At 38.0% G+C, this 13,893-nt stretch overlaps 1 protein-coding gene across 1 annotated transcript; it reads right to left on the minus strand.

The window, feature by feature from the left end:
• Positions 1-387: 387 nt before the first annotated feature.
• Positions 388-13,568, minus strand: LOC141642305 (primary amine oxidase-like). Its single transcript, XM_074451080.1, has 7 exons — positions 12,740-13,568; positions 3,722-4,106; positions 3,443-3,556; positions 2,769-3,310; positions 1,753-1,948; positions 867-957; positions 388-601 (listed from the first exon to the last, which is right to left on the minus strand). Exons 1-6 carry the CDS (start codon positions 13,543-13,545, stop codon positions 922-924), a joined length of 2,079 nt encoding a protein of 692 aa, XP_074307181.1. The 5' UTR covers positions 13,546-13,568; the 3' UTR covers positions 388-601; positions 867-921.
• Between the last annotated feature and the right edge of the window lie 325 nt (positions 13,569-13,893).

Raw genomic sequence — 13,893 nt, forward strand, 5'->3', positions numbered from 1 at the left:
CTCACAAAGAAAGTTTATAATCTCCTACGTTTATGTTGGCTATACGGCTCAAGGAGATTGTCAAATTGAGAATTTGGCCAATATAAAGTTAATCAATATTCAATACAATAAAAGACTACTCATATGTCGTATTCTCAACCTATAGTTATTGAGTGAGACAATTTTATATTGTAAGACGGTTTATTTTTGTAAAACTATTTAATAGTGTTATAAATGAGTTGTTTTTATATAAAATGATCGATCGTGTCACATCAAACCTTCTTTCTATAATTTGTAATCGTGAATAAAGACGTTTATAATTTGTATAGTGTAATAATATTAGAGGAAACTTTAAAATGTAGTATATTACAAAACTACTGGAAAAGATAATTTATCATACCGTAAAAATATTAATAAACTCACACAAAACCATACAAACAAACTGATAACTTAAAATAATAAATATAAATATGAATTTTAGCATAATTAGAATTTTTTGAGAAATTGAGAGAGAAAATCACATTAAATTAGGAGGAGATCAGCTAGGATTTGAATGCTGCATGGACAATGCACTTGGTCTTGGGATCTTGAGTATGAAATTTGCTCTCTTTCGTATTAATACCTATATATCATGTAAAACAAAGATGACTCATTAAAAAATTATTAGAAGAAATTAAAGTCGATAAAAAGTGGCATAAAGAGCATGATATAAGCAAACGCCTATGATCAAACTATGCAATAGACAATATACTAATATATACATAACAATTACATGAATATTGTGAATCAAACACGGAACAAAATCAAAATATTAATAAACTAAAGTAGATATATACTCCTTCTAATATGTATACTTTTATGTAAATAGTTGGTAAATTTCTTATTACCTTTTTAATGATTTAAAACATATGAATAGTATGGGACAATAAAATTCAGCTACGATCAACTGATAGTTTCTACGAATGGCAACCTGATCACCTGATTATCAAGGAAAAACAAAAAAAACATGATCAAATTCACACACAAAAGAAATGTAAATAACATATTTATCAACTAACAAAATAAGATTACAAAATAGTAGTAGTGTTTAATAACATTCATAGATACGTCAAATAGCTTTGCACGATTTTGGCATGGATCAATGTTTATATAGCTTGCGTGGTTTTAATTGGTCAAGGAGTCCTATTTTGGCGTACACAAATTCTTGTTTGTGACGGCACCTATCCGTCACAAACAAGAGACGGATACCATTTTACCTCATAAAGTACCCAATTTTTCTCTCTCTGCAACACTATTCATGTGGTCCCCTTTCTCCACTAACCCATTTTGTTACCATTTTATCTCACAAAATATCTGTCACAAATGGTAACCCGTCACAAGGGAGACCAATTGTTTGGCGTAACACAAGCAATTATCAAAATATATTTCTATCTAAGGTATATTATTCGGTGGTTATTCCGTATTTATCTTTTTTATAAGTAATTATTATTTTAATCATTTTCTAAGTTTATGTATTTAAATAATGAAGTAGTTTATGATTTAACATTTAATAAATAATTTAATAATTTAGGTAGTTCAGAAAACTTGGAGTCTCTCATGGTGCCTGAAAAAGCCTCTTTTTTATATATACATTGATTGATTGATTTGATCAAATAAGAAACAAGATGCCTAATGAATGCCTCATGGTTGTTATAAAAATCGCATTTATAAGAATATTTGATCAAATAAGAAACAAGATGCCTAATGAATGCTATATGAATTGATTTAAACCACCTTCGCGCAATTTATACTTGTAATGTTCTCCGGTGACTTAACAGATAAAACCGGATTGCTTTCGAAAAAATTAGCAGGACGGAGTTCGAACGAACTGCTAATTGTTGGCATCAAGGGAAAGTCTTCTTGATAAGTTACATGATGAAATCCCATTGTGTACCATAACACTATATCTTTGTTCTCAATCTCTCTATCCCTGCAAATTTCAATACACGATAAAATTAGCACGACATAGTAAAGTGTAGAAGTAAGTACTAGAGCTGGCAAGCCTGACCCGACCCGAGTGACCCGATCCGAACCGAACCGACCCGACCCGAAGACGACCCGTAACCCGACACGACCAGATTATCAGTGACCCGAACCCGACCCAGACCCGGCCCGATATTGACCCGACCCGATACTGACCCGATTAAATTGATGATCCGACAATTATTAAGCTTAATTTTGATCAAAATGAAAGTGATTTTGTGTTTAGATTGATATGTTTGACTTAGTAATGGATTAATTAAACCAAATAATAGGTTAAAAACTAAATTTAATGGTAAAAAATTACAGTAATGCGATTAAGTTACCGGACCCGATAATGACCCGACCCGACACATCATTTGACCCGAAATGACCCGACCCGATAACGACCCGAACCCGATCCGACTCGACCCGAAAGGGTATGCTGACCCGATATGACCCGAACCCGATATGACCCGACCCAAACCCGATCCGACTGACCCGATTGCCACCTCTAGAAGTAACATCAATCATCAATCAATCAATACTATATATTAATTTCAGAAATCAAGGGACTTATATGTAATTAAATAAATCTATAGAAATTAATTATATTATATAGTTTTTTTTTGTAAGCGCGGTGTGATGAACCTGAATAAGTGACTTCAATTTAAATATTATATAGTTTTGGTTAAAAGTATAAATTTAGAGAATACTAAGATATACTCCGTAGTGAGTTTCCTTAAGAAACATAAGATATGAAAATTAAGAAACATAAGATATACATATACCTGCTGCTCCAGGTCTTCAACGTATCGTCTCCGCGACTCTGGTCAGTAAACAAGCCACTAGCCCATTTCTCAGACACATTATACGGCGTGACCCAAATATTTCTCTCAGTGAACGCAGCTCGTATCTGTGGGTAATCGTCTTCTGACAATAACGGGCTTATCGGGGGTGCAGGTATTAAACGATAACCAGCTAAGTTCCCCATTTTAGTCTTCTTATTCGGGTTCACAACTAACAACTCAGCCACTGGTGTTTTTCCAACCTTAATTTGAGCTTCGGACTCTGTCTTCGCGACCTCGGTTTCAACAGTCCAGTAGCTCTTCCTCGGAGATTGATTATGATGGGTTTTAACGGATTTCAGGAACGTTTTCATGAATGAGTTATTTTGTCCGTCAATGTCAAGGTCGAGATGGTACGTGATGAAGTGATCGTGAAAAGCTCCTATCGTGTTTTCCGATAATAAATTGCCGTAAACTTCCTCGTGTATTTGATCTTTGTGAGTGTAGTTTGTTCCCCTGATTTCAAGTAGGCCTGTTAATCCCACCTGTTTATAAATATGTCATGTAATTTGTTAGATATACTCGCGTTAACAATACAAATAGGCTGTTTTCGTATGACATAATGGAAATTATATAAAGAATTGTCGAACTTTTATTGGTAGCCGGACAAATTATACCTTAACTTTTATTGAGCCGCTTTGGAAGAATTCCCAATCGAAAATATAATCGTAGTTACCTACAGCTGATACCATTCTCACCACTAATGTCACCTCTGATCTGGACTCCGTTATCTGGAATATATAACATAAAAAATAGCCATGTGAGATTGTGAGATATTGTTTAAAATTGTTTTACCGAGCCCATTCTGAATATCAAACTTTTATAATTTTTATTAATATATAGCTAAAGATATGAACAAAATAAAACGAATGGAGGAAGTAGACAGTATTACGTACCACTCGACCTGGAATTCCAAATTCAGTATGACGCCACATGACATCTCCAGCATTACGCTCGAAAATGCAGAAAACATTGGACATAAGGACAGGCTTACCATCTTGTCCGGCAAAATAGCCATCCATGAGAATACCATTGGCAGGGCAATCTGTACCGGGCTGAAGTGGTACGGCACACAAACCAAGGCCGTACTCACCAGCATCGAAGTATGTCCGATAGTACCATTCCTCTGTAAGGTCCATGTACGGTACAAATAATTCTGATATGAATCCTCTGTATAGTATGGTACGTCGTGCATTCTTTTGATGATCAAATATTGATGCTGTTGATATAATTAAGCCTGCTCGAGCATCGAATGCAACGTGAAATTCCCAGTTTGCCCACCTACATTTCCAGTTTTTAGAGTCTAAAATCAAAATTTACTAGCAAGGACGCAGAGACTTATAAGTCGATGGGTCTCAAGACTCCGCAACTTTCATATGGAAATTCTAACGTATTTTAAAATACGAGTACTCCTGAAATTAATTGTCGCCTCACTAGTCAGTACTCAGTAGTAGTCACTGTTGGAATTAATGCCTTGAGAAGTAGAAGGCAACTTTTTTTTTTTTTTTTTTTTTGAAAGGAGAAGGCAACTTGTTTTGTTGACCCACATCGGTGGGAAACAACAAGTTTCTTACCTTTATTTATCCTCCCTCTCTTGTATGGTTAAGTGAGTGGACTAAGGAGGTTTTTGTTGTGTGACTTGGGCCTGTGGGGTTGGGTCCGAACACACACGCGTTGGCCCGGCCCGAGCTTGGGTTTGGATTTGGGTAGAGCACTTGCGGTGTGGGCCAAAGGCCCCCCTTTTGTCCTTTCTTTTTGGTTTTGTGTGTTTCTGAACTGTCTAAATTCAATTGGCATGTGCGGTTTTAATCAGTCTTTGTGACTGTTAGTGGGTCGATTTTCTCTCCCAACTTTCAGTCCTTGACTGCTCGGTTTTAGGAAGCTGTTTAGGCTCCTCTAACTGCGCTTATTTTTGCTATAAATAAGAGCCCTATCGTCACAGTAAACACACAACACCAATCAGAAATCTTCATCTTTTTCTCTCTTCTGTAATTCTGGGTAAAGTATTTGCTCTCGTTCCAAAGCTCCTGGCCTCGAGTAGGCGAGTCTGGGTGCTGCAGTGTAAAACCTTGGGGAACTACCGGTATTTGCTGATCGCGACCACGGTCGTGCCGAAATAGTTTTCAAGGCAGAGGCCTTCTTACCTCGTCGCTGCAAATTGATTCTATTTTCTTATCTCTTTCTTTCATTGTTACTGCAAATTCAGTACAACAATTTGAAAACTATTTTTCTTGCTGTAACAATGTCGTCTGTTCTGTCCAAAACTCTTCCCGATTTGACTAAACTGGAAAAACTAGACGGTCATAACTATAAGCGTTGGTCACAGAAACTGCTGATGTTTTTCGAACAACTTGAAATTGATTATGTGTTGTTTAGTGATCCGCATGCTCCTGTTAAAGAGGCGGCTGCTACTGAGACTGTAGAGAACACCCCCCTTGCTAAGTCACTTGTTAAGTCAAATGAAGAGGATATTAAAAAATTTGATAAGGACAATAAGACTGTTAGATGCCAGCTGCTAAGCAACATGACTGGCACCCTGTTTGACCTGTTTATGGTTCATAAGTCTTCCAAACTGATATGGGAATCTTTAGAGGCTAAGTATGGGGTTGATGATGCGAGGAAAAAGAAATATGTTGTGGAAAAGTGGCTGGAATTTCAGATGGCTGACGAGAAACCTATTATGGAACAAGTGCATATCTATGAGAATTTATGTGCTGATGTCGTTAATGAGGGTATGAAATTAGATGACACTTTCGTGGCTAATGTACTGCTAGACAAATTTCCTCCCTCCTGGTCAGACTATAGGAACCACCTCAAGCATAAGAAAAAAAGACCTGTCTCTCCAAGAACTAGTAGGACACATGAGGACCGAAGAGGCAAATCGCCTTAAAGACTAACCTGTTAGTCTTTCTGTGAATGCTTCTACTGCTGTTGTTAAAGTTAATCTGATTGAGTCTGGTGGTCCGTCCAATGCTGAGAAGTTCAAGGGTAAGGGTAAGGGCAAGGTTGGTCAGGGTAAGAACCAGGGTCCGGCTAAGAAGAATGGTTGAGGGAAGTATACCAAACCAGTTGCTAAGATTCAGAAACCAAAGGGTCCCATTGTTTGCTACGTCTGTGGGAAAACTGGTCACAAAGCCTACTAGTGCACTGAAAAGAAAACTGCTGAAACCAATGTTGATATGACTGATGACGTCATTGCTGCTGCGGTTGTGGAAGTTAATCTGGTGGTTAATGTTGCTGAATGGGTTTTGGATACTGGCGCTTTCAGACATCTCTGTGCTGATAAGGGATTATTTGCTAAGTTCGGGGAGGTAGCTGATGGGGAATGCGTCTACATGGGTAATTCTTCATCTGCAATGATCACGGGCAAAGGCAAGATCTTTCTCAAACTCACCTCGGGGAAAACACTTGCTCTCACCAATGTTTTATTTGTACCCTCATTGCGTTGAAATCTCGTGTCTGGTGCCTTATTGAACAAAGCTGGTTTGAAACTTGTTTTTGAGGCTGCCAAGGTTGAAATGTCGCGTAATGGGGAATTTGTGGGCAAGGGTTATCTTTCTGGGGGTCTTTTTGTATTGAACATCGATTCAGTTTTTAATAATATTGCATCTACTTCTGCTTATATCGTTGAGTCTATTGATGTTTGGCATGGTAGATTAGGTCATGTGAATGTTGACTATATTAAAAAACTTAGAACTATGAATTTAATTCCAAGTTTATCGAGTCAAGAATTCTCTAAATGTGCTAGCTGTGTTGAGGCTAAATTTACAAAGAAACCTAGTAAACCTGTCACAACTAGGAATACGAGTCTTCTTGAGTTAATTCACACCGACCTAGCTGACTTCAAAAATGTTGCAAGTAGAGGTACTGTTCAAGGTATACCCGTGTTTATTTGCTTAAGACTAAAGATGAAGCAGAACAATCGTTTATAAACTTTAAAAATGAAGTCGAAAATCAACTCGACAGAAAAATTAAAAGGGTAAGGTCTGATAGAGGTGGTGAGTATAAGTCTAGTTATCTAGCCAACTTTTGTGCTTCTAACGGTCTAATACATGACACTAGTCCACCTTACTTACCTCAGTCTAACGGTGTAGCTGAACGCAAAAATAGAACCTTAAAAGAGATGATGAATGCTATGCTTTTAAGTTCTGGCCTGTCTGACGACGTGTGGGGGGAAGCTATACTTTCTGTTTGTCACATTCTTATCGTGTACCTTATAAGAAAATTGACAAGACACCCTACGAGATTTGGAAGGGCTATCCTCCTAACCTGAGTTACCTTAGGGTATGGGGGTGTTTGGCTAAAGTGGGTTTACCTAACTTTAGGAGACCTACCGTTGGACCAAAGACCTATGATTGTGTTTTTATAGGTTACGCTCAAAATAGCTCTGCTTATAGATTCATTTCTTTGAGTGATCGTTCTATATCTGAGGCTAGGGATGCTGTGTTTTTTTAGCATGTTTTTCCATTACAGAAGAATGTTGATTCACCTCCTAGTTTACCTGTCACATCTAATGATATCTCTTCACATGCTAGTAGTAGCACTTCTTTTGATCATATTGCTGAACCTAGAAAGATTAAGAGACCTAGATGTCCAAAGAACTTTGGAGCTGATTTTGTTTTAACTTTGCTGTCTGAACATGGATACACTGTTTGTACTAGTGATGAATTTGTTTCAACTTTTTTAATAGAAGATAACCCAAAAACGTATAGTGAGGCAATGAAATCCATTGATGCTAACTTTTGGAAAGATGCTATTAAAAGTGAACTTGATTCTATTGTGTCTAATCAGACTTGGGAGTTGACTGATTTACCTAAAGGTAGTAAACCTATTACGAGTAAATGGATCTTTAAAAAGAAAATGAGACCTGACGGTACAATAGAAAGGTTCAAAGTTAGACTTGTGGTTAGAGGTTTTACACAAAAGAAAGATATTGATTATTTTGATACTTATTCACCTGTGAACAAAATTTCGACTATTAGAACTCTTGTCGCCTTAGCTGTTATTCATAACTTTTTTATGCATCAGATGGATGTCAAAACTGCCTTTTTGAATGGTGAGCTAAGGGAAGAGATTTATATGTCGCAACCTGAAGGGTTTGTGGTAAAGGGTCAAGAGAATAAGGTGTGTAAACAGAATAAATCACTATATGGTTTAAAACAAGCACCTAAACAGTGGTATGAGAAATTTAACAACACTTTGGTAAGTAATGACTATATGGTTAACAATTCTGATTCATGTGTTTATTCAAAAGTAATAGAATCTGGTTGTGTGCTTATGCCTTTATGTTGATGACATGTTAATACTTGGTAATAATTTGGAGGTAATAATTAAAACCAAACAATTTTTGTCATCACAATTTGAGATGAAGGACTTAGGAGAAGCTGATGTAATCCCAGGAGTCAAGATTATTCGAAACTCTAAAGGAATTTCTTTAAGTCAATCTCATTATGTGGAAAAAGTGTTGAAAAAGTTTAACTGCTTTGACGATGTGCCTGCTAGGACACCCTACGATGCCATCATACATTTATGTAAAAACTTGGGTAAGAGTGTATCCCAAGAAGAGTATGCTAAAATCCTAGGTAGTGTGATGTTTCTTATGAACTGTACTCGACCCGATATTGCATATGCAGTTAGTAGACTGGGTCGTTATACACATAACCCTAGTAGTGAACATTGGAATGCTCTTCGTCGTTTACTAAAATACCTAAAACGAACAGTTAACCTTTGTTTGCATTATAGTAGATTTCCTGCTGTGTTAGAAGGATATTGTGATACAAATTGGGTTGCAGGTAACGATGAGATCTGTTCTACTAGTGGTTATGTCTTCACCATGGGTGGAGGTGCTATATCGTGGAAGTCTACTAAACAGACTTGTATTGCACGCTCTACCATGGAGTCGGAGTTCATAGCTCTTGAGTTGGCAGGACAAGAGGCTGATTGGTTGAAAAACCTATTGGCAGATGTACCAGTGTGGGGAGGTCGACAAACACCGGGCTCCTTACATTGTGACTCACAAGCAGCTATTGGTGTTGCTAAGAATAGTGTCTATAATGCGAAGAAACGACACATTCGAATCAGGCACGCTGCAGTTAGACAACTCCTTGATAATGGAGTAATCACTTTGGACTATGTGAAGTCCGAAAGCAATTTGGCTGACCCCTTTACTAAAGGGTTGACTAGGAGACTAGTCGTTGAAACGTCGAGGGAAATGGGGCTTAAGTCCTTAAGTCAAGAGTGACTAGGTCACAAGCTTCATTCCTATGGCGTTGTATGATTCATAGCCTTAAACGGTGGTGCTTTTGAGACGCACTTGATGAATTATACACCAGGTTGGACTTATGTCCTTAATGGCTCGTGTAAGAAGTTCTATTGAGAAGCACTTGAGCCACCTACGTAGGTGTAATAATCATAAGACTATGAGAAGTCTTGTGAATACACCTATTAGAACCAAGGTAAACGCAAGGCTTTAAAGAGCGCGTTGCACTTTGAAATCGCGGAACGATCAATTTTTGAAGGTATGATATGTGTTGTGGGGGGTATCAACTGAAGCTCAATTAGGAATTCAAATCGCAAGATATTCTCTTGCTGTAAGTAAGTTGTTTCCTCATTTCACTAAAGTGTCAATTCAAATCGAAAGATATTGATACCTAAGTATCCAATCCTTCCTTTACCCAGTTTTCTTTCCTTCTGTTTTCTCTTAGCCATTAGTGGGGGATTGTTGGAATTAATGCCTTGAGAAGTAGAAGGCAACTTGTTTTGTTGTCCCACATCGGTGGGAAACAACAAGTTTCTTACTTTTATTTATCCTCCCTCTCTTGTATGGTTAAGTGAGTGGACCAAGGAGGTTTTTGTTGTGTGACTTGGGCCTGTGGGTTTGGGTCCAAACACACACGCGCGCGCGCCGGCCAGGGCCCGGGTTTGGGTTTGGGTATAGCACCTGCGGTGCGGGCCAAAGGCCCCCTTTTGTCCTTTCTGGTTTTGTGTGTTTCTGAATTGTCTAAGTTCAATTGGCATGTGCGGTTTTAATCAGTCTTTGTGACTGTTAGTGGGTGCGATTTTCTCTCCCCACTTTCAGTCCTTGACTGCTCGGTTTTAGGAAGCTGTTTAGGCTCCTCTAACTGCGCTTATTTTTGCTATAAATAAGAGCCCTATCGTCACAGTAAACACACAACAACAATCAGAAATCTTTTTCTCTCTTCTGTAATTCTGGGTAAAGTATTTGCTCTCGTTCCAAAGCTCCTGGCCTCGAGTGGGCGAGTCTGGGTGCTGCAGTGTCAAACCTTGGGGAACTACCGGTATTTGCTGATCGCCACCACGGTCGTGCCGAAATAGTTTTCAAGGCAGATGCCTTCTTACCTCGTCGCTGTAAATTGGTTCTATTTTCTTATCTCTTTCTTTCATTGTTACTGCAAATTCAATACAACAGTCACCATCTGTTACACATCGGACCCGACCAAAGTAGCGACTTTGACCACTAGTAGAGTACTAGGTGTCCCATGCTTGACCATCCTCGCCCTACAACTCTACGAGTAAATTTCTCATCGTTGACAGTTAATTGATAGATTACTAGAAATGATAATGAGACGAGACAGCTAGCGAGCAACTAGAGCTCGGCTTGGTCAATACTCCGTAGAATTTATACGTACGTAGACTCCATTAAGAAAATGAGATTTCATTGGCTGTAACATTAAAAAAATGCATCACATTGTTTAATCACAAAATCTCATTGAAGACGGCGATATCCGTCACAAGCTTGTGACGGATACCGTATCCTCTCACAAAATACCCATGAGAGGTGAGTGGGGAAGCACATGGGGGGTGCCCCACCTTGTCCCCTCTCCTTTTTTTGTAAGAGGTCTTCAACTTGTGACGGGTTGTTTAATTTGTTTCGTGTTACATATGTACCTTTTAACAAATATTTTGTTTATCACACTAATAATAATAATAATAATAATAATTAATAATAATAAGGTTTAAAAATACTACCTGTCCCATTATATGATTCCTGCCAAAAAGATTACGATTTTTTCCTTTAATATTAATAATCAATATGTCTCATTTATGACGGGTATATTATCTATCATAAGTTTAAGACAGGTTAAGTATCTTTTACTTGTTTAGATAAGACAAGTTTAAAGAATCACAAAATCTTTATCTTTACCTACTCAAATACTCCGTAAGAATTTGGTGATTAACAATCATATAAAGGAAACCACGTGAAATACGGAGTATATGATAAGGCATTGTTAATTCATAAATTCTCATTATAGACGTCCGTCTATACGTATAGACGGATACCATTTTCCCTCACAAAATACCCATTTGTCATAAAGTGAAAAGTACATGGGGTACCCCACCTTGTCCCCCCTACCCATTTTATTAGAGGTCTTTACCCGTCTGTTTGCCCCACCCGTCTATACCAAGACCTATTGTTGTTAATTTATCATCAATAATACGAAGTAGAAATCTGAGTTACGTCACGTCTAATTATTTTACCCTGATTACTTAGGTGATAAGTTTTACGAACGAGATTTGTAACTTGGATTATTATCTCATTAGCTTAAAACCCGGGCAAATTGCACAGACATGCATAAAAAAAATATATAAATAAATAGCGTTTGAATTTTTATAATTATATATTATTATTCAATAAGATAAAATATAGGGATTCTGATAACCTAACCCGGCACTGGCCCATTATTGACCCAATCGGACTTGTCACCCGTTGGTGACCCGATCCGAAAATGAACCGAACAGACTGGACATAACCCGAACCCGATATGACCCAACTCGCAACCAACCCGAGTGACCCGATTGTCACCTCTAACGCCCTATCACTTCCCTTTAGAAAATTCAATTATAAGCCATGACCCACATTGCGAACAAAAACAAATAGATATTTCATACTCCACTACAATTCATATGGGACTATTTCAACTGTAAGATCAATCCAATGAGATAGGACAGCAATTTAATGTGTAAGCAAGTCAATTCAATTTGAATACCTCGTTTATGAATAAGACCAATCCAATGAGAATATGTCAAATTGCAAATTTTTATTTCAATTGAGATTTTGTGATTATTTTATTCGGAAGTCAAATATAACCAATATAGCTAATAAAGCTTAATATTGGTCTCCCTTGTGACGGGTTACCATTTGTGGCGGATATTTTGTGAGTTAAAATGGTAACAAAATGGGTTAGTGGAGAAAGGGGACCACATGAATAATGTGACAGAGAGAGAAAAAGTGGATACTTTGTGAGGTAAAATGGTATCCGCCATTCAAGAATGACGGATATGTGCCGTCACAAACAAGAATTTGTGTAAAGCTTATTGGTAACATTTTTTTCAAACACAGTTGACCGTAAAATAATCTTAAAACCCTTGTATTATTATAAAAAAAGAAAAATAATCCATCTTAAACGAGACTAACTCATAAAAAATTCGGATAATGCACGCGATGCTCTTGAGGTTTGAGATTTTGCCCGAAATACCCAATTTTTTTATCCGGAAAACTTTAAGAGACCATAACTCGTGTTTACACGCTCAGAAAGTGACGGACTTTTTTTTGAAATTGATCATCTTTTTTAGATCTACGATTGAAAAAAAAATTGTCGAGTTTGGAATTCGTGACCAAGAGATATGGTCACTCAAAGTTTGTTCGGTCAAAAAAACTTTGACATACAAAAACTCATAGCCAGAGGATCCAAATACGATAATTTTTTTTTTCAAATCGTATTCTCGGAAAGATGATCGATTTGAAAAAAAAAATTATCACTTTCTGAACTCATAAACACGAGTTATTGCCTCTTAAAGTTTTCCGGTTAAAAAGTTTAGGTATATCGGGCAAAATCTCAAACCTCAAGGGCACCGCGTGCATTTTCCCTAAAAAAAATTAGCTTAGGATTTACCTTACAATATGTCCATTAATGGTGAAACCCGGCCCACCAGGTTGACCCACAGAAACACCCTCCAACTTACGTCGATCAGAAGACGACGTCGCACTATCATTCTGCATGCATTCTCTATAATCAGTCCCATCACCCTTAGGAACAGGGACCACAACACGATCTCTAAACCCTACGATCTTCATCTCATCTAAATCAACGGTCACGGTAATTCCCTCAATTGGTCGCATGTAAAAATTTACCGTTCCATCCATATAGTAACATTGCACTTTTACAATTCTACCTTCTCTCTTTTTCACCCCAAACCATCCAACGATAAAACTTAAGCATACCGTTTCCTCTGACTTAAGCCCTCTTTTACTAACCGACGCTGCAAACGGGGCGTATTTTAGCACCAACTCGTTTGCAGCCGTTTGTTCAGCGCCGGTTAGCATTGGGTACCCGTACCCGTTGTAGATTTTGTCTGATATTATTTTCGGGTTCTGTCGGGTTGTGGATAAGTCAACGGTGATTTCGTGGGTGGTCTTGTTGACCCGGGCTAATACGAAGGCTTGACGGATAATTGAGGTGGTTGTGTGCTTGTGTGCGTCGTCGACGCCCATGTAATGGATAGTAAGGTTGTGGGATGGCGGTGAGTAGAGTTGTAAGATGGTGGAGTAGACATGGTTGATCTCTAATGGTGTAAGAGGATCAAGAGGATGGGCCGAGCAATATGTGGTTAAGATTAATAAAATGATTGCAAATAATGAAAGTGGCTTGTAATGGGGATTTGGAAATGTCATTTTTTGGTTGGAATAGTATCGACTCATTTTTAATTTATAAAACTTCCGGGTGTATTATTTAGAGTTGTAGAACTGGCCACGAGTCGGGTTAGGATCGGCTGGGCCAGGCTCAATCCATGTATGGAAGTGGCTTAGACTTGATCTTAAACTAGATGTGGTAATAGGGCAAGTCAGGTCGAGTGGTATTGGGTTCGGGTCAAGTCGGGATATCAAGCCAACCTACCTTTTGAAGTCGGGTCGTTATCGGGTCAGGTTATTTTGAGTCAAATGATATTGGGTTGGGCCGAGTCATTATCAGGTCAAATACTTTATCGCATGTTATTTTCGGTTGAACTTGACTTAATGGAGTTGAATTTAACTGTAAACTTAATAGAG

Source organism: Silene latifolia, chromosome 2 (assembly GCF_048544455.1).
Source record: "Silene latifolia isolate original U9 population chromosome 2, ASM4854445v1, whole genome shotgun sequence".
Taxonomy (NCBI): Eukaryota; Viridiplantae; Streptophyta; class Magnoliopsida; order Caryophyllales; family Caryophyllaceae; genus Silene; species Silene latifolia.

Excerpts from the sequence above, each read along its gene's own strand:
- LOC141642305 (XM_074451080.1), bottom strand. The coding sequence starts at position 13,545 with ATGAGTCGATACTATTCCAACCAAAAAATGACATTTCCAAATCCCCAT. Across the intron at positions 3,311-3,442 it reads GCGGCTCAATAAAAGTTAAG|GTGGGATTAACAGGCCTACT; the intron begins GTATAATTTGTC and ends ATTTATAAACAG. Across the intron at positions 958-1,752 it reads CAAGTATAAATTGCGCGAAG|GTGATCAGGTTGCCATTCGT; the intron begins GTGGTTTAAATC and ends CTTGATAATCAG.